The sequence below is a fragment of the Procambarus clarkii genome, unplaced genomic scaffold, assembly GCF_040958095.1.
Source record: "Procambarus clarkii isolate CNS0578487 unplaced genomic scaffold, FALCON_Pclarkii_2.0 HiC_scaffold_116, whole genome shotgun sequence".
In the NCBI taxonomy this organism is placed as follows: domain Eukaryota; kingdom Metazoa; phylum Arthropoda; class Malacostraca; order Decapoda; family Cambaridae; genus Procambarus; species Procambarus clarkii.
In genome coordinates this window covers 1,178,589-1,201,088 of record NW_027189149.1, presented here as the reverse complement: position 1 = coordinate 1,201,088, position 22,500 = coordinate 1,178,589, and the positions used below count along the sequence as shown (strand labels likewise).

Below are 22,500 nucleotides of genomic sequence, written 5' to 3'. Positions count from 1 at the left end.
CTCATGTCATGCACTTGCAACATGTTCGAAAGGATCATCCGAAACCGACTATTGCACAAAATACGTAGGTTAGGGGATGTGGGTCAATGGATTTGTAAAAGGACGGAGCACAGCAAATTGTATAGTTAATTATCTGCCTAATGACACAGCTAAGTACTCCCAATAAACTCTCTCCTTGGGGCAAATATTTTAAATTTAAAATACAATACCTAAAGCCACTAATACGCATAGCGTTTCGGCCAAATATATACGAAGTAAAACCCAAACAAAAACCCATTACAGCAGAGTAGGACCCATAAAAGATGAGACTAACAATGTTAAGTTGCACGATAAAAGGGCAGCAAACACACTGAATGAATACTTTACATCAGTGTTCACACTAGAAAGCTTGAATGACATCCAATCACCCACACAAATGTTTGTCGGAGGTAAAGAGAATGAATTAAGGGAAATACCAATTACACGCTACACAATCAGGAAGAGCATTGACAAACTAAAAGACTCAAAAGCCCAAAGTGTGAAAATGTATTTCAGTCCCAAGTCGTAAAGGAACTGAACTGGCAAATTCACTATGTTTGTCAGTGAAACTCCTTTTCAGAAAATCCCTGGACCATGGAATAGTTGAAGGTGTTTATAAATCTTGTTTATCTGTATCTTTTGCTACCCAGTCTCCCAATCTTTATGTACCCATTCTGAACATCTTTACCATTGTGATCATTGCTGTCTTATATGTGCTGTCAATCTGCTGTATGGTGTCTATTAATCTTGTTTAAATTACTAATCAAGCTGTCAATGTAATCAATCAGAGCTTTAATATAACAATGTGCTTTAATATACTTACTTATCTCTCTCATCTCATTTTTCTCTTGTATTGTATCTTTATCATTTATCAATTCTGATTGAAATTACCTACTTAAAATTATCTGTTAGATTAAGGACCTGCCCGAAACGCTGCGCGTACTAGTGGCTTTACAAGAATGTAAATACTGTACTATCCAATGTATTCTCACAAACCCAATGTACCTTCTTGTATATATATAAATAAATAAATATATATATATATAAATATATATACATATATTTATATATATATATATATATATATATATATATATATATATGTCGTACCTAGTAGCCAGAACTCACTTCTCAGCCTACTATTCAAGGCCCGATTTGCCTAATAAGCCAAGTTTTCATGAATTAATATATATACTATAATTTTTTTCTTATGAAATGATAAAGCTACCCTTTTCACTATGTATGAGGTCAATTTTTTTTATTGGAGTTAAAATTAACGTAGATATATGACCGAACCTAACCAACCCTACCTAACCTAACCTAACCTATATATATAGGTAAGGTTAGGTTAGGTAGCCAAAAAAAGCTAGGTTAGGTTAGGTTAGGTAGGTTAGGTAGACGAAAAAACATTAATTCATGAAAACTTGGCTTATTAGGCAAATCGGGCCTTGCATAGTAGGCATAGAAGTGAGTTCTGGCTACTAGGTACGACATATATATATATATATATATATATATATGTCGTACCTAGAACTCACTTATCAGCCTACTATGCAAGGCCCAATTTGCCTAATAAGCCAAGTTTTCCTGAATTAATATATTTTCTCTAATTTTTTTCTTATGAAATGATAAAGCTTCCCATTTCATTATGTATGAGGTCAATTTTTTTTTATTGGAGTTAAAATTAACGTAGATATATGACCGAACCTAACCAACCCTACCTAACCTAACCTAACCTATCTTTATAGGTTAGGTTAGGTAGCCGAAAAAGTTAGATTAGGTTAGGTTAGGTAGGTTAGGTAGATGAAAAACAATTAATTCATGAAAACTTGGCTTATTAGGCAAATCGGGCCTTGCATAGTAGGCTCAGAAGTGCGTTCTGGCTACTAGGTACATATATATATATATATATATATATATATATATATATATATATATATATATATATATATATATATATATATATATTTAAATAAATAAATAAATATATAAATATAAATATACGATATATTTACTCACTATATTGTTGGTGCTGAATGTAGAACATCATGAAAAAAAAACTTATTTTTACTCTAAACTAACATAATTTTATAACAAAATTTGAATCATCTAATTACCCAAAGCCACAACATTCTCTCTTTAGCGCATTTATTATGCACCCTATACCCATCTTGTGAGCCGAAGTGGAAAGAGATACAGAGGCTTATTTATTGTCATGTTCCTGCATGCCAATGTGAGAAGGAATCCACAACATTTTTATATTTACCCCTCTTGCTATTCTTATATATCTATGTCTAGCTTCCAAGACAAGCACGTTATTACATGATTGCAAACTGTTTATTGCTCGTAGTGAAGAAAGGGAGTCAGAAATAATTAAGCTGTCTACTTCAGTGTTGTCAATAATTTCGAGTGCTACCAGGCTTAGAATGTAGACTTCCTGTGTTGAACTGCGAGTTAAGTTTCGTATAATTTCGTTATAAAATATGATTATTTCAGAGTAAAAATGTGTATTTCCATGTTATACATTCAGTACCAACATTATAGTGAGTAAATATATCATATTTCTTCATTACTTACGTAATGCTAGGAAGCATCATCTCAAAAGAAGTAGTTTCCTGAACCTACTGGGCTGTCATATCTACACTTGAAACTTTGTACGGAGTCTGCCTCCACAACATGACTTCCTGATGCATTCCATTTGTCAACTACTGATACTAAAAAAGTTTTCTGTATCTCATTTGGGCACTCATTTTTCATGTTTACCTTTTTTTTGTGTGTGTGTGTTTTTTGAAGGAAAGCAAAGAAATTGCACATAACTACAACTACAATTTATTTAATAAGCATTTCTAAACTAAACAAAACTTTGAGGGTAATTAATAAAAATAAAAACTAATTTGAAAACAAATCTTTCTTGAGCAACATAGGGATGCAAAATTAACATGACGATGATTTGGGCAAAGAACATTTGCCAACCCAGGGGTAGAGAATACTTGTTATTTTATCTTTGCTTTGCTACTTAAAGCTACTCAAATCAAAGGGAAGAGTGTTTCTTCCATTTCTTCGTTGTCAGTCTGTGACTCAATACTGACTACACTGTTGTCACTGTCGGTCTCGGAATCCTCGGAATCTTGACTGTCTGTTTGAAATTTGTTGTACTCTACTTCCCTGTCTTCAGAAAACAGGTTAGTTGCCTCAATTAGTTTAAGTTGATAGAATTTTCTTATATTTAGCAAGAGGGCCGTAAGTCCACTGGTTACATGCTGGAATGATGACTTCTTTATTGAGTATTTACCCGGTTCCTGTAAAACAAACACACATCATTATTTCAGGTATTTTTTAAATTAAATGTTTGTTTTCCTAACAAGTGTTTCATTTAAACTTTAACCAGTAAAAGTGATAATGAAAATATATTACAATTTTTGTCTACAAAATGCTTTTACTAATTTTACTTAGCTTAGACACAAACAACAATGATTAAGCTACCTGTTAAAATATTTACCAAGTAGCTATAATGCAATAACATTTATTTCAGTGGAGTAATTAAGTTAATATTGATACCTGATACTAACTTCAATTATCCAAGAGGGTGGAGCACTTTTGTTTTGTACATCATCTAGTCTTTGTGTTATCTCTTCAAGCTTTTTTCTGTAGAAATCCAAGTAACTTTTCATTTCAAGTTGAATGACATTTTGTTCTTCCATAGTCCTGTTGTACATATGCAGCTTTTCTGCAGCATTTCTCTTGTCTTGAAGAGTAACTGAAAATATTCAAAAATAAAATATAAAGTAAATTATTTAATAAGGAACATGAACAAATCTGTCATTGTAGGATGCATGTATTATGCAACAACAATGCAATCATATGTAATCATTTTTAAGGTATCTTGTTAATATTATTATCTTAACAATATAAATTAGGCATGGACTTCCATTTGTCCATTACCATAATGAGTCAGTTTGAATTAACATGTTAGTAGCTAACAATATTTATCCTCATTGACAAGGCCAATATGCACAGAAAACTAACCAAATATACTTACCATTATCAGTTGGTTGAGGAGTGTCATTATACCATGGAAAGTTCCCCTCTTCAGCAATCTCCACACTAAGTTTTTCTGTATTGTCTTCATTGTAGACCGCTATCAGTTCCCTCAACTTTTTCTTGTCTGCTTCAATCTTTGCACGGTATCGTGATCTCATTTTGCTTGAAGCTGAAAGAAACACTTTGTTACTAGTATATAAGATTATAGTTGATAAATTTGTTTTGTATATACTTAGTAGTGAATACCTACACAAAAGTAGGAGAACACACTACATAAATATTTGCCAACCACTTTTTTTTTTAACAAGCTTAGGTATACACAGCAATGTGCTGCTATCCTATTATGTATGAAAGACCAGTGTAGATCAAAAACCTCACAGGACAGCCAGTCATACATGGAATCTGGAGAGAATATGAAATGTAAGGCTGATCTATTAGCCTCCACTAACAAAATCGGGGTACAGCACAAGAATATCTTCCAATATTCCTGAGTGTATGAAGTAATAACAAAACTCAAAGTACATCATGCCATTTGTTCTGAAGTCATTGATAACAGGGCAATCACATATATAGTGATAGACAGCATGTCCTAGCTTTTGTTCACATAGTTTACAACTGGAATGATTTCCATTGGCAGATTCATTACCTGCAGGCACCTGCCATAGATATTGATATCTCAACTTAATTTTGACAATTACCTATAATTACATAGGACAACACCTAAGTGAGATGGTATCCATACAAATCTACCTGAGAAATAAATGACATTAGATGTGTTTAGATAAAAAAAAAGTCATTGTTTTCTTGAAGTATTTTACAAACACTAAAAGATTTTTGTTTGTTTTATCAGTCCCTAACTTATACATAAGCTTTAACATACCTGCTACACCGGATATTTGGGATTTCTTGGTTCTAATTGAGTCACATACTAACTCTATCCCATTTTGAACATCATTTTGAGAAACTGATCTGTTGAGAATAGAGGATACTGTTTACTATAATGTTTACTAAATTCAAACATGTAAAGTCCCTGATTAATTAAAAAAAAATTTAACTTAAATTTTTAGGCAATGGTCACAATGGCATTTTATGATGGCTGACAATTACTGTACAAGAACTAAACAATTAAAATAATAAAGAAATGTTTTGGCAATTTTATGATTTATGGTACTGCATTGATTTTACAGTACAATAACCTTGTTAAAATATATAAGAGTATTTCAAAACAGTGTTTCTTACTATATATTTTACAAGCAAACCTTTTATTTAAACTCTGGGCTAAGTTGGTTAACTCTGCAATCCAGATGAGAAGTTGTTTTTCATCAAGAGATAAGTCAGCTAACTCCTTTCTTATTAACTCTGCAGCTTCTTTTGCCTATCAACAGGAGGAAAAACTGCCCTGTTAGTATAATAAATGTTGCAATTTTTATTTAATATTTGATATTAAAAAAAAAAAACAATCCTTACGAGCCTAACTGCTGATGAAGGCTGTTTAATGCCAGTAAATGTTATTTTTATTTTTATTTTTGAATGTTTTTTTTTTTCCTGTGCACTTATATTAGTGATTCATGATCATTGTTGCATATATTCAATGAATAAAGCAAATTACTTGCCTTACAAAATCTTGAAGCTAGAACATGAGCTAAAGAGTCATGTTTACGTTGGTTCCAAAAAAATGAAGATTCACTAAGTTCTTCTTCACGCTCTGAAAAAAGGGACAAAAAATAACTCCCTTCAATGAATATGTAAAATGAAAATAATTCACTTTTATGCAGGCGATGAGTCACAATAACGTGGCTAAAGTATGTAGACCAGACCACTCACTAGAAGGTGAAGGGACGACGACGTTTCGGTCCATCCTGGACCATTCTCAAGTCAATTGTGATGAGGAAGTAGAGACAGGCAATAAATAGGCTAGAGAGAGCTGAGGAGCAAAGTAAGGTGTATTTTAGGGGATAGTAATAATAATAAGAGCTGCAGATGGCCTATTGGCCCATACGAGGCAGCTCCTATTATAACCACCAAATGAGAAGGAGATAGGAATAAGAAGACGATAGCAAGGGAGCGTAGGAGAAGACAATGAACAGAAAAAAGGGAGAAGAGAGAAAGAAAAGGAAAGAGAAAGAAAAGATAGATAAATGGAAGGGGTAGGCTTATGTTAGGTCACGTTTGTTAGAAAGATTACAGCATTTGAGTATATACTGTGAAAGGGAAGAGTCCACAGCAACAAAGCCAGGACTCAAGTTCATGTTAGGTACATTGTGTATTAGAGCCGATTCAACAAGACGGCGTCTGTGGAGAGTAGAGGCAGGAAAGATTATTTTGGAGGAAGACCAATCTATGGGATGATTAGAATCCCTCACAAGGCAGAAGGGAGCATTGTTAGTGTCTGCAGACTTAACACTTCTCTTGTGTTCTTTAAGTCTGTCATTCAGTGTACAGCCAGTTTTGCCAAAGTATTGTACAAGATGAACAGGAAATAGAGTAGACACCAGCAGCAGGAGCATTTTTTTTTTTTTTTTTTTTTTTTGAGGAGCACTGTGAACTAGATTGCTACGAAGTGTGTTAGTTTGTTGGTGTGTTAGTTAGTTCTTATTCCTATCTCCTTCTCATTCAGTGGTTATAATAGCAGCTGCCTCGTATGGGCCAATAGGCCATCTGCAGCTCTTATTATTATTACTATCCCCTAAAATACACCTTACTTTGCTCCTCAGCTCTCTCTAGCCTATTTATTTCCTGTCTACTTCCTCATCAAAATCGACTTTAGAATGGTCCAGGACGGACTGAAACGTCGTCATCCCTTCACCTTCTTGTGTGTGGTCTGGTCAACATTCACTTTTATACTATCTATAATTTACTTGCTATATTAATCAAATCCAATTCATATACACAAAGTTGTAGGGTGACACCAGGTGTTGCTAGTTACTGAAGTCATCTTCATTACACATAATAAATATCACTAACAAGTTTTAATAGATTATACCTTCCTCATTGTAACAATGCACTATAAACTAACCGGCTTTCAACATGTTTTTGGTGGTACTGTTGTACCGCGACATATAGCTGAAAATTTGCTCGGTTTCTTCACCTGTGGTCAAACCACTTCCGTGCTGCCAGCGTCCTCCATACAGGACCTATAATTAAGATGTAACACACTGCATAATAATTACAAGGAAAGAATATTAGTCGATTGCTCAAAAATTTAATTATGACTAAATACTTTATTCTGATTAATAGCTTTTTAACCCTAAAATAATGTTACATTTATACCCGTTATTTTGACAAATGATAATTATTTACCTGGCAATACCATGCATGTGCTTTTGCATGCAAAACACCTAGGAACGGCTTTGTCCCCAGTAGGGTGAATTTCTTATTTTTTTCTTGAATTTTCAGGGCCCATGGCCAGTATTGACAAATAATGTCCTGGCAGATGTACTTGGCACTTTTGAAGTAATTTATATGGAGATAGTGTGCATAGCCAAAAACCTCACCACGAGTCATATTGCACATTTTGAGAATTACACCATGCCGGCATGATGCAAGGCTTATGCCAGTCTGGTCCAGGGATTTGTGTGTATACGGTTCGTTTCGCGCCGCTTTCCACAACGAGACACCACAATTTTGGCTGTTCTGCAAATCAAATATAAATGATATATATTATATATATATATCATATATATTATATATTTATATCATATATATATATATATATATATATATATATATATATATATATATATATATTATATAAATACAGTATATATAAAATATATAATAAATAATGAAAAGAACCTAACCTTATGGGTTATATAAAAGTGATATAGACCAACAGAAATATAGCATCTTAATCAATATGGCTTCAGACCCCAAAAATCACCATTTATATGGTGCATGTAGCTCTTGACAAACGTTGAGTACTCTATGTTTTACTGGTTGACTTGCCTGTGGGTTAAAAAAAACCTAACTACTTGTTATAATATATATATTAACTCTGTAAACTGTAAGACATCATGACTGTCTTTTCCCAATGGTGTAGTGGGTTAAGACACTCGCCTGGCGTTTCGCGAGCGCTTTGTCCTGGGTTTGTATCCTGGCCTTGGAAGATTTACTGGGCATCAACCCTTAACTATGGCCCCCCCCCCCCTGTTTACCCCACAGTAAAATGGGTACCTGGTTGTTAATGGATTTGGTGGGGTCATATTCTGGGAAACATAGGATTAACGACTTGCTTGAAACACTATGCGTGCTAGTAGCTGTACAAGAATGTAAAAAGTCTTGTATATATAAATAAAAATATAAAATCTATGTACAGTTTACAAAGTCTGTACACATAATATTTACCTTTGTTTTTAAGCTCTCTATATGGTTAAGGTGATTAGTCACATCATTGTCAGCAGCAAAGACACTCTCTGAATAATATGATTCCCTCAATCCTCTGAAAGAAACAAAATGACAGTATTTACATAATTTACATTGATTTGTTTTCAATTTTGATGATTGTGTAAATATATATTACTTAATGTTGTAATACATGAATAACGCTATTATGTATTGCATGTAAGAATTTTTCAGATATTGATATATTTACATAACGAATAATGTATTGTGATATATAAGTTGCCCTAAAAGAAATGTATTAATTGTTGAAAAATAAAAATTTATCTTACAAAAGGAAAATTATTTAAGAACTGTACCTTCCAACTTTTTCATATCGGAATAACTTTTTGTTGCCATCAATATGTATGGCAAATGGGTTAGTATGACAAGCAGGGCACACGTTCTTATTGTAGCTTTGGACATTTGCAAGTTCATACTGCATAAATCTCCACTCCTGGAATGTTCTTTTAGCAGCTTCAAAGTTGATGCAACCATCCTGAAATATATACTGAATATAGAATTTGCATGGATTAGCCCCATATATTGGGGGAGTGGGTAGCACAAGTTATAGTGCAAGATTGAACAACTACGTTCCCAGCCTAGTACTGGGAACCTGGTTCCCAGCCTAATACTGGGAACCTTGTTCCCAGCATAGTGCAGGGAACCTAGTTCCCAGCACTAGGCCCAGATGTGGCTAAGCCATGCAAGTTGCATGAGTTAGCCATATATATTGGGGGAGTGGGTAGCACAAGTAACAGTGCAAGTTTGAAGAACTACGTAGGAAACTATAAGGATGAAATTAATGCTTTTTAGTTTTACTTTTGAATAATGTTTTGAACAGCTGGACAGCTTTTAATTCAATAAAGAGTTTACCAATTAGGAGCAATAACCAATTACTTTATTTGCATAGAGAGTTTGCACAGATTTAGTTTGACTCGGGGGATATCAGAGAGATATTGATTTCTGGTGTGGTGATTATGGGATCCTTTACATCTATCAAGGAAGAGTTTCAGATCAGGATGTGCATTTGGGAACAAGGTTTTGTACATGTAAGTGGCACAAGAGAATGTGTGGAGTGGGTTCATATTTTTATGTATTATTATATATACAGTTTAATGTATACAGGTACTTACATTACATATATAAAATTAATAAATACTTACTCTTCCATTACGAGAGCCAAGCGCTTGGAGCGCTATTAACAAGGATTTCATTGATAAACCTGGACTGTTCCTTTTAAGGAAATGCCAGTTGTTCAGGAGTTTGGTGCTGAAGAATGTGTTACTTTTCCTGGCTGATGAGCAGAAGTATCCACCATCATACAACATTTTAGCATCTGCAGGAAGGCTGTATCCACACTCTTGACACTCAAATATGGGCAGATAAAGGTCATACCTGCCTAGAAAGCTTAGTTTTAGTATTTATTCCTAAAATAAAGCAGCTTATTTTGAATCTTTTGTAAAACTCATCTCCATCACTGAATGGATATGTTTGTGTCTCAAAGATTGAAGTCCACATGCTTGGGTATGGGTATTCTCACTAGAACTTCAGTGATGCTACTATATTCAGTGATGCAAATACTCATAGACTTATGTGTTCAAACTTAATATTAAATAAAATATACCTGAGAGCATTATGAAAGTACACATGATGTCAGAACTCTTTATGTTAAGGTTATAGTCTTTACAGTTACAGGAAATTTTTGGCACAGGAACTGGCACAACAGGTTCTGAATAAGAAAATAATAATAAACTTAGCAGATTGCATATTTAAATAATATTTAATAAGTCAAATGCCATAAAAATTGAATTGCTTATTGAGTAAAAAATTTATTTATTTTTTTCTTTCAATATTTTGGTACTTATATTGTAATAGCTTGGTAAAAAGAAAAGTTTTCATATGTAAAGAATTTTTTGGTTTACATACGCCAGTCAGTAAATGTCCCATTAAGGTCAACAGTCACAGTTGGTGGCAATGCTTCATAATATCCACTGGCCCAGGAAAACCTATCATGGAATGGGTTTAAAAAATGCTTTTTCATATCACAGTGGTAGCAGAATAGGCGATGACAATCTTCACATTTGATGCTGGCTTCAATCCTACATTTGAAGCATTTGGTGTCTGTCAAATGAAAATATTTGAAAACATATGTTCAAAAATATCGCATCTTTGTCAAAAAAGACTTCTGTACAGTTTCAGATCATGCAGAATTAGGAAAAAAATATGGTCTATAAGTATACATAAACATTTTTCATTAGTGATAAAATGCTTCAGGTATATTTAAAACGAAGTACCCACTCTCTATTCAAAAAATATAACTAAAAAAAAATGCAAATATAATAAGTTGTAATGTAAACTGATATGCTGATGTAAATAGACAATATGCTTATAAGTATTGTGTATGTACCTTCAACTGGAACAGCGTGCCTAGACACCTCCCACTCAAATAGAACTGACCGACTTTCTTCCCAAGAAATTTCAGCCTTCATTCTTCTTTGCTGCCATTGAGAAATCTTCACTTGCGATTCTTGGATTTTTTTTATTTCTGCAGCAAGTTCGGCAGCGGCTGAAATTATTATACTTTAATTATAATCTTACACTGATTTTTAGACTATCTTCTTTAGCTATTTTATATTTCACTCACACTATAAGTCAATATTTTGACCAAAAAATATTTTTATATATAAATTTAAATAATTTTATATATATATACAGTATTTATAATTTATAATAATATTTTTACAAATGTGTTTACTATATAATATTACCCCTTTATCCATTTATCTACAACCATATTTATTCATCTATCTATACACCCTTGACAGGACATTTGCATCAGGAATGACTATGAAAATGGCCTAAGGGTCTTTATAAGGCATTTAACTTAAGCCTACTATGATCCACCCTACATACATCAAGGACCCAAGTCCTTTTCCCTGCAATTTCAGAGAGGATAGCCATATATGATATATATATATATATATATATATATATATATAGTAGGTCCCTATATATATATATATATATATATATATATATATATATATATATATATATATATATATATATATATATATATATGTATATATATATATATATATATATATATATATATATATATATATATATTATATATATATATATGGAATTTTTTTTTAAATAATAACAAATGTGACATACCATCAAAGTTTTCAGGTAACACTTCAACAGCAGCAGCACCGGGAGACTCTGCAATTAGAGAATTGCCAGGCAATAAATTAAGGTATGTGTATGTATATATATATATATATATATATATATATATATATATATATATATATATATATATATATATATATATATATAAATATATATATGTATATATATATATATATATATATATGTATATATATATGTATATATATATATATATATATATATATATATATATATATATATATATATGTATATATATATATGTATATATATATATATGTCGTACCTAGTAGCCAGAACGCACTTCTCAGCCTACTATTCAAGGCCCGATTTGCCTACTAAGCCAAGTTTTCATGAATTAATGTTTTTTCGACTACCTAACCTACCTAACCTAACCTAACCTAACTTTTTCTGCTACCTAACCGAACCTAACCAATAAAGATAGGTTAGGTTAGGTTAGGTAGGGTTGGTTAGGTTCGGTCATATATCTACGTTGATTTTAACTTCAATAAACAAAAATTGACCTCATACATAATGAAATGGGTAGCTTTATCATTTCATAAGAAAAAAATTAGAGAAAATATATTAATTCATAAAAAATTGGATTATTAGGCAAATCGGGCCTTGCATAGTAGGCCAAGAAGTGCGTTCTGGCTACTAGGTACGACATATATATATATATATATATATATATATATATATATATATATATATATATATATATATATATGTCGTACTTAATAGCCAGAACGCACTTCTCAGCCTACTATGCAAGGCCCGATTTGCCTAATAAGCCAAGTTTTCATGAATTAATTGTTTTTCGACTACCTAACCTACCTAACCTAACCTAACCTAACTTTTTCGGCTACCTAACCAAACCTAACCTATAAAGATAGGTTAGGTAGGGTTGGTTAGGTTCGGTCATATATCTACGTTAATTTTAACTCCAATAAAAAAAAATTGACCTCATACAAAATGAAATGGGTAGCTTTATCATTTCATAAGAAAAAAATTAGAAAAAATATATTATTTCAGGAAAACTTGGCTTATTAGGCAAATCGGGCCTTGAATAGTAGGCCAAAAAGTGCGTTCTGGCTACTAGGTACGACATATATATATATATATATATATATGTCGTACCTAATAGCCAGAACGCACTTCTCGGCCTACTATTCAAGGCCCGATTTGCCTAATAAGCCAAGTTTTCATGAATTAATGTTTTTTCGTCTACCTAACCTACCTAACCTAACCTAACTTAGCTTTTTTTGGCTACCTAACCTAACCTTACCTATAAATATAGGTTAGGTTAGGTTAGGTAGGGTTGGTTAGGTTCGGTCATATATCTACGTTAATTTTAACTCCAATAAAAAAAAATTGACCTCATACATAGAGAAAAGGGTTGCTTTATCATTTCATAAGAGAAAAATTATAGTAAATATATTAATTCAGGAAAACTTGGCTTATTAGGCAAATCGGGCCTTGAATAGTAGGCTGAGAAGTGAGTTCTGGCTACTAGGTACGACATATATATATATATATATTTATATATATATATATATAGATAGCTAGCCAGAATAGAGTTCTTGGCCCTACTATGCAAGGCCAGATTTGCCTAATAAGCCAAGTTTTCCAGAATTTCAATATTTTTTCAAATGTTTTTCTTGTGAAATGATAAAGTTATTCATTTCATTATGTATGAGCTAAATTTTTTTAAATTTGAGTTAAAATTAATGTAGATATATGATCGAACCTAACCAAGCCTACCTAACCTAACTTATCTTGACCTAATCTAAACTAACATAACTAAATCAATAATTTATGTTCTTAATATAATATAATAATAATATTTAAAAAAAAAGGAAACAATTTATTGAAAATTAAAAGGCACTTGGCCTATTAGGCCAATCGGTACTTGCATAGTAGGCCAAGAAGTGCGTTCTGACTACTAGGTACGACATATATATAATATATATATATATAATATATATATACATATTTATATATACATATACATATATATATATATATATATATATATATATATATATATATATATATATATATATATATATATATATATATATATATATGTACACAAACACACACACACACTGTATTTGCAACTTAGTCCTTGGTTACTATGGCAATGCATTTATATTTGTATCTCTCTAAAATAATTAGATAACATACCATTGATATTTTGGGGTATAACGTCTACAACAGAAACTGGAGGCTTCATTACTTCATGACTGCAAGGGAAAGGATTTGATGGTGTGCCTAGTAATAGAAAAAAAACAGTAAAAAATATATTACTATAACAAGTTATTTATAATTACATTTAAGATCAGTTAGTGATTATATTTAACTGTTGACAATAATACTAATACCTAAAGCTCTGCTTTTTCTAGACGAAGTGCCAGTGTACATAATTGTCCGCCTTTTTGGGTTGTTATTTTGGGAATCATAAATTGCTCGAAGCCTTGTTATCTCCTCTTCAATCTCCTTCAATTTCTTTTGGTGTTGTAAATCTTGCACACTTTTATGCAACTCATCTGAACATAGATAAAGAACACAAAGTATTCTATGTAAAGCTGGAAAATGATATTATCCAACACAAATACGTGAAGTGTGTGAAAGCTGTATTTTAAATGCAGATGACATAAATTGCTCATTTGACAATATATGTTGGTAATCTTTACAACAATATGAAAGGGAGTAAAATATTTCCTTTAAATAAAATTAAATTATTCAATTATGTTATTTATTTCCATATTAAACATTGTGAATAAAAATATAAGTGAGCTTACCATGTACAACAGGTATATGTTTTTTTTCTGATCTCTTGATATTTGCCTGAGCCTGGCTTTCCGGCTGAGCTTTACGTTTGGCATCAAAAAGCCTATAGCCACACTTGCAGACATGTTGATTAATGTTCACGATCATATTACATGAGGGACATAATCGCTGTAAAGCGTTTCTCAGGACTGAAAAATAAAGATAATTTGGGTTATGATAAACTGTGCAGTACAGTATAATTACATTATAATGTAGAACTACCTAAGCTCACCAGAAGTCACACACAATATGGGAAATCATTCATATTTGAATGATCAAATAAATGAGCAAATGATGAATGAATGATTTGAATGAGCAAATCATTCAACACAAAAGACCACATGGATAGTGAAATCTGGATCCAAAATTATAATTTATATAGATGTGACAGAGTAATAAGGTCAGGTGGAAGAGTAGGTCTGTATATTAAAGAGGAACTGGCATGAACAGTGCTCCTGAACTCAACTAATGAGGTGGTAGAGGTACTTGGAATCAGGGTTGAAAATATAAATCTAATTATTATTTTAATATACAAACTGCAAGATGCAACAGTTGAGAAATTAACTGAGCAAATACACAAAATAGAGAATATCCTTGATAACTTAACAAACCCAGTACCAGATATTATCTTCTTTGCAGACTTCAATCTGCCCATTTTAAAATGGAGAATAGTAAAAATAACATTATAGCAGGAAATCAACCTGGAAATAACAAACTACAGGTCAGATCACTACTGACATTCTGTGACAAATTCTCGCACAGTCAGCAGATTACAGAACCAACTAGGAACGAAAACACGCTGCACCTGATATTTACAAACAATGACGAGCTAATCAGTGACATTACTGTCTCAAACACTACGTACTCGGACAACATTGAAGTGAAAACTAACATTAATAATGGTAGTAGGCCTAAGAGAAACAACAAGTGAGAAGGGTTATTCAATAAATCCAATTTTAATAATAATAATAAAAGGATAGACTGGGCAAAAATAAATGGGGAACTTACGAACGTTCAATGGGAATGTGTTCTAAGTAATAAACATCATACACAAAGAATAGAAAAACAGACTTCTGAAGCCTATGAAGTCTGTCTGAAACATGTTCCTTTGAGGAAAGCCAGAAAGAGGTCCAACGTAGAAAGAAAACGCAGGTGACACTACAAAAAAATACAAAAAACAACAGAAATGATTAAGCAGACAACTTTTCATACAAAGAAGGAATAATTTAAACAGGAAGATTGTAGAAATAAAACAGAGACTGAAGCATTCATATCAGATTGAAGAGAGGCAACTAGACAAAAAAGCAATTCAAGAAATAAAGGAAAACCCAAAATATTTCCTCATTTATGCTAAATCATAAGAAAATATCACTGCCAATATTGGACCTATTTGTATTAGTGAAGGTTCATACATTGAGTATGACAAATTTCTAATTTGTCATAACACTAATTTTACAATTAGTGAAATCCTAAAGAAGTTGTATGAGGATATGTTTAGCACTCAGATGCACAGCATGAAAGTAAAAAATCTGGACAACTTCTTTATGCGTGATATCCAAACCCCTGTAAATATAACCAATATCAACACGAGCATGGAACATTTTGAAAGAGAATTTTACAATATGCCCATGCACTCAGCCCCGGGTCCAGACTCATGGAATTTAATATTTATAAAGAAATGCAAAGTGACATTAGCACAGGCACTCAGTATAGTGAGTAGGAAGAGATTGGACACGGGGGAAATACCAGATGCGCTTAAAGCAGCAGACATAGCCCCTCTACACAGGTATACAGTACACGGATTTCACAAACGCATTCGACAAATTTGACCATGGAGTGATAGCACACAAAATGAGGTCAATGGGAATAACTGGTAAAATAGGACGCTGGATACTCAGTTTTCTGTCAAACAGAACACAAAGAGTAACAGTCAACCATATAAAATCGAGTCCAAGAACAGTTAAAAGCTCTGTACCTCAAGATACAGTCCTTGCACCATTGCTTTCCCTTATTCTCATATCAGATATAGAATCATATACAAGGCACAGCATTGGATCATCCTTGGCAGATGACACAAAAATCAGCTTAAAAATGACCTCTGCTGAAGATATTGAAAAACTACAAGTAGATACAGTATTAATAAAGTTTACGACTGGGCTGCAGAAAATAACATGATGTTTAAAAGCGACAAATTCCAGGTACTCCGATATGGTAAAAATGAGAACCTTAAACATAATACAGGGTACAAAACACAATCAAATTTGTCCATAGTAGGAAAGTAACATGTAAAGGACTTGGGAATAATAATGTCTGACGAACTAAAGTTTAGGGAGCATAACCAAGCAAATATTGTGGCAGCCAGAAAAATGAGAGGATGGATTACGAGAACTTTCAAATCCAGGGATCCCATCACAATGGTTGTACTCTTCAAGTCACTTGTGTTGTCCCGTCTTGAGTACTGCTCAGTACTCACTTTCCCCTTCAGAGCAGGTGAAGATTGCTAAAATAGACGGAATACAGAGAACATATACAGCATGCATAGACTCGATAAAGCACCTAAATTATTGGGATCGTCTCAAAGCTCTCCAAATGTACTCACTAGAAAGGAGACAAGAGAGATACCAAATAATATACACATGGAAAATACTGGAGGCCCAGGTCCCAAATCTACACAGTAAAATAACAACATACTGAAGTAAACAATATGGAAGAAAATGTAGAATATAACCAGTGAAGAGCAGGGGTGCCATAGACACAATCAGAGAGTACTGAATAAACACCAGAGGTCTGCGGTTTTTCAACATACTCCTAGCGAGCATAGGAAATATTGCCGAAACAACCGTGGACTTCTTCAAGAGAAAACTAGATAGTTTTCTCAAAGGAGTGCCGGACCAACCAGGCTGTGGTGGGTATGTGCGCCTGCAGGCCACTCCAAGCAACAGCCTGGTGGACCCAACTCTCACAAGTCAAGCCTGGCCTACTGCCAGTCTTGCTGAGTAAAAGAACTCCCAGAACCCCATCAAGCAGGTATTGATTGCACTTTAAATACTTAGTATAAGCAAAGATATTTAATGTCTGGTGAAGGATGGAGGGTAGGCAATCCAAGAGAGGAGGTGCATACTCTAGATGAAAGCAAACTAAGTAATACTTAATAAATATTCTAAATTGGAATTTTAGGTAATAATGTACAATCTTTGGATGACAAAACAACACATCAGAAAACGAAGATGCAATGATCTTTACGTCTGTCTGGGACAATTATCAAATTGTGTAATTAATATTTTTGTGAATCATTTGCTAATTATACTCTTAGCTAAATGGATAAATGTAGCATGAAAGACTGCTTCATACACTTTTCTGTCCTGAAAATTATGATAATTTGGGCTATCATAAAGTATGCAATATGATTAAAATCTAGTACAGCGATAAAGGAAACCTAATCCTAATTACTGTATAATGAAACTTACTTGGATTTTTGGAATCCATTGTTGCAATGAGCTCTCAGATATTCGACTGCATGAGAAACAATATCACCGATTGAAATTGATGTTGGGCTGCTGTAAAATTTACCCAAAAGGTACAAAACTATTTAAAACCAGGCATAAAATAGAATCAGTTTAGATTAATTATATAAAACTACAAGAACACGGTAGGATGCATATTTGCACCACCATCCAAAAACTGCAAATCAGAGTTGTGACACGCAAATCTCATAAGCACTTTTTGTTTACATATTAACTTCTTGACATTTTTTCAGTAATTAAACTGAGATAAAAATAAAATTAATACATGTGAAAATACAAGCAAAATATAACTGAAATTTGAACAATGAAACTTTACAGATGATACAGAAGACACAAGTAAATTGGCACTGTAGGAGACATTGAAAAAACAGAAATAACATGATTTTAACAGTGATAAGTTACAGGTGCTGAAGTATGGTAGAAACGAGGAAATTAAATGAAACAAGGAACACAGGACACAATCAGACCCACTCTAAGAAGGAACAAACATGCAAGAGATCTGAGAATTACGACGTCTGACGACCTCACACTTTGTGAACATAACCGAGCAAATATAGTGGCGGCCAGAAAAATAATGGAATGGTTTATGAGAATGTTAAAATTCAAAGACCCTACCCACAGTAATGCTAATACTATTCAAATAACTGGTGCTGTCCCATCTTGAGTATTGCTCGGTACTGACTCCCCCTTTCTGAACAGGAGAAATCTCTGAATTAGAGGAAATAAAGAGACCATAAACAGCAAACATATAAATGATAAAACATCTAAATAATTGAGACCGTCTCAAAGCTCTCAAAATTTACTCTCTGGACACGAGACAAGAATGGCATCAAATAATACATATATGTAAGATACTAGAGGGCCAGGTCCCAAATTTGCACAGCATAATATAACAACATACTGGAGCTAAAGATACAGAAGGAAATTAATAATAGGTGTCATAGGTACAATCAGAGAGCAGTCTTAACAGTAGGGGGTTCAAGGGCTGTTTGCTAGGCTAGGCAAGGGTAGACTAGGCTTGGCTAGTGTTGGCTAGGTTATGCTAGGAAGAAGTAGGCTAGGCTGATTTACTCCACCAGTAATTGGCGGTCTGTCTAATTACAAGCTACCACAAGCTACACAAGCTTCACATAGCTTCCTGGCAATATGTTAGTAATGAATAAATAAGATATATTTACTCATTATAATGTTGGTACTGAATGTACAACACGAAAAAACATAATTTTAATCTGAAAAAGTATCTTTTTATAAAGAAATTAAATGAAAATAAAGAAATGGTGACACCAAATCAAGTCGACGATCCAAGCATCGGTTTGGTGAGGTGAGGTTAGGTTAGGTTAGGTTAGGTTAGGTTAGGTTTGATTAAGTTAGGTTAGATTTGGTTAGGTTAGATTTGGTTAGGTTAGATTTGGTTAGGTTAGATTTGGTTAGGTTTGATTAGGTTAGGTTAGGTTAGGTCAGCCTAACATATCATATTTATTCATTACTAACGTATTGCCAGGAAGCTTTGTGAAGCTTGTGTAGCTTGTGGTAGCTTGTGGTAATTAGACAAGACCTGTAATTGGGGGGAAAGGGGGGAGGGGGGAACCTCAATACAAGCCTAATTTGTAGCTTCCTGTTCTCCGACACAATGATTTATTTTACGTCAGGCTTTCAGCACAGCCGCATAAAAAAACCTGGTTATTTATTTATTAATATACGAGAAGGTACACTGGGGGTTAGGAGAGAAAATAGGAATAATGATGATTTTACAATCTTGCCCGAAACGCTATTCGTACTAGTGGCTTTAGGTATTGTATGTACTACCTCTATCTATAAATCAAACAGAATGTTTGTACTGTAACTCTGCATCTATGTATATATTTTTCCTAAATAAATTATTATTATTATTGTAAAGCCACTAGCACGCATAGCGTTTCGGGCAAAGATCCCGTACCCAGAAGCTGGGTATCTTTGGTTGCCCTGTGACTACTCTTATGACATTCCCTAACTCTTATGACATTCCCTAACAGTATTGGTAAACTAATAACAATGAACAGTAGCTCAATATTACCGGAATAATCCAACTCATGTGGCCATGTTTTTGTTGTGAAGCGCGGTCGTTCAGTTCGTATACAGCATACCTTCTTACGAAGGTTAGAGTCTTAAAAATGTCTTACCATTGCTAAGAAATCATAAGATATACTTATTTACAATAATACACTGGTTGTTTTTGTTGATTTAGGGGCGATGACATGAGTAAACTGGTTATGTTGTGATGATTTAGGGGCAACGAACTGTGGTTATTAGACTATGTTTTGTACATAAGCAAAAAAACAAGATGTAATTCTTTTAATTATAACAATAATAAAGACAAAAAGTTAATAATTAATGTACTTGTTAAGCAAAATTCGCAATATCTTAGTTTTATTTAGGAAAAAAAATAAAAGACACCTGGAAAAAGATCTGCAGACTATATGTCTTACATTTTATTCCGTTATTTACACTAAAAGAACAATTAAACGTACACTATCGCCCGTGCCTGGTGCACGAGCACCAGGCACGGGCACCGGGAGCATCCCAGACACTGACTTAATCGACTGAGATTAAGGCAGTGTCATTTTCATTCCTTTAGAACAAGGAAATCTCATTCTTAAACTGTATAATATGAGCTGCGCAATAATTTTTTGCTGATCTTCAATAAATAAATTCTGGAGGGCTTGTGCAAGGATTAGGATGAGTTAGCCTAGTTTTTACTGTATATCCGTTTCTGGTTACTCAAGGGTGACAGTGGCGGGCAACACGAGAATAAATATTTGTATAAATTCCAATTTCGATCAGATCTACTTAGGGATAGTTTACAAATGTTCGCCATGAAATTTACGTTTTCTCTAATAGCCGAAGAGCTTATTTGAGAAAACAGTATGGCATTGAATCAGCGTGGTAAAACAATTGTATTATTGACACGACGAGTATAATCGACGTAGTTTTTATATATGTTGCCGGTCGAACACATATTTATGTGACGTTTTATACTTATGTTCTTCTAGAACATTCTATTGCGAACACATTGGTACAAAAATGAAATACGTACATCGAAAACTAATGTCAGGACAGTGACAAGAGTATGCACTTTTAAATATGGCCGCTCGATCGCCGATACACTAATTTCATTTGGCGAAATTTATTTTTTCATACGCCGTTTCGCGACAATTATTTATAACTGATATAAATGTTGCAAAAGAAGTTTAGGATTAAGTAACATATTACACATTAAAAAAAATGAATACATTAATACCTAAACAGTTTGTAAATACAGTGATAAATTGTGCCAAACATTACACAATATTATTTACTAAGAAGCGTATGACAACTCAAAACGGCATGATTTCAACAGGATTTTTTATAGTTGTCAAAAAACTCTGATTTTAATTATCAAGTATTTGTCACAATGTATTTTATATAATTATGAGGCAGTGGAATGACCAAATTGTTCTGTATTATAAATGCATAATGCTAAATTTCTATATACATAACAGTAAAATAATGACCACCTACATTTAAGGATAACTAGGAAATAGTAACTGGAAACTTTATTTGAACGAAAATTCAATACCAAATTTCTTAGATGTTTTTCTTAATATAAAGATCAACAGTAACGAATCTTATTCATTATGGACAAATTAACAAAAAAAAACATAATTTTCATTGAGGACCATGTATTAGAGCATACTTAGTCACTTATATATTAAAAGTATTGTGTTTTTTGAAGCATTGGGGTTGTAAACAAACAGAACGGCCTACCCGAAAAGTCGTAACATAAGAAGTTGTACATGTTTGCTAATTTATTATTTGATAAATGATTATTACTAATTTACGACGACTATAAAGGTTTCCCATTAGTTAAATTACTGTAGTCTGACTAAATGCTACTACAAAACATATATAAATCCTGGGAAAGTCACAATGACCAGCGACATTAAAGCATAAAAGACTAAATAGTAACAGGAAACTGTCGGCGAACGAAAAATTCATTTCCAAATTTATTAGATGTTTTCCTAAATATAAAGATCGATGGGCTGGAATTTTCTGGATTATGGCCTAATTAAGGCAAAAATATATATATTTTTACTTGAAGAACATATATCAGAGCATAGTCAGTGAGTTATAGAATAATAAGAGTGTGGTATTTCATTGTATAACAAGAGATAGTCCATGGAAGCGAAAATAGACGTAGTTTAAGACAAAATAACGTCCAAAAACAGCCGTAGAGTCAAACGGCAACTGTTGACGTTCTTTTTAAGAGGACAGGTTGTTCGGCGACCCACCTTAACACCCCCCCTCCCCTCACCCATCCAGAGCCCAACCCCACCCCCTACCCCCCCAAGTCCTCGTCTCTGCTTTTCCTTCCTGCCCTCAGCCACCTGAAAGATCTACTCGACGGTTTCACCGAGCCACAGTGAGGTCGTCTCTGAATTTCCTCCCTGTCCCCAGCCGCCTCACAGCACTCTCTCGACGACGCACCCAG

General features: G+C 33.3%; 1 protein-coding gene across 13 annotated transcripts; it reads right to left on the bottom strand.

Moving 5' to 3' along the window:
• Positions 1-2,833: 2,833 nt before the first annotated feature.
• Positions 2,834-20,302, bottom strand: LOC123748920 (uncharacterized). Of its 13 annotated transcripts, none has more exons than XM_069320292.1 (20): positions 20,047-20,266; positions 17,937-18,026; positions 14,442-14,618; positions 14,022-14,186; positions 13,825-13,911; positions 11,620-11,667; positions 10,847-11,005; positions 10,366-10,560; positions 10,064-10,168; positions 9,603-9,838; positions 8,757-8,935; positions 8,404-8,497; positions 7,360-7,692; positions 7,076-7,193; positions 5,673-5,764; positions 5,319-5,434; positions 4,940-5,028; positions 4,058-4,228; positions 3,588-3,775; positions 2,834-3,317 (listed from the first exon to the last, which is right to left on the bottom strand). In XM_069320292.1, exons 2-20 carry the CDS (start codon positions 17,953-17,955, stop codon positions 3,045-3,047), a joined length of 2,844 nt encoding a protein of 947 aa, XP_069176393.1. In that variant the 5' UTR covers positions 17,956-18,026; positions 20,047-20,266; the 3' UTR covers positions 2,834-3,044. The 13 variants fall into 13 exon arrangements, with proteins under 13 accessions (XP_069176393.1, XP_069176394.1, XP_069176395.1 ...); XM_069320293.1 differs by having other exon boundaries at positions 17,937-18,023; XM_069320294.1 differs by lacking the exon at positions 11,620-11,667.
• Between the last annotated feature and the right edge of the window lie 2,198 nt (positions 20,303-22,500).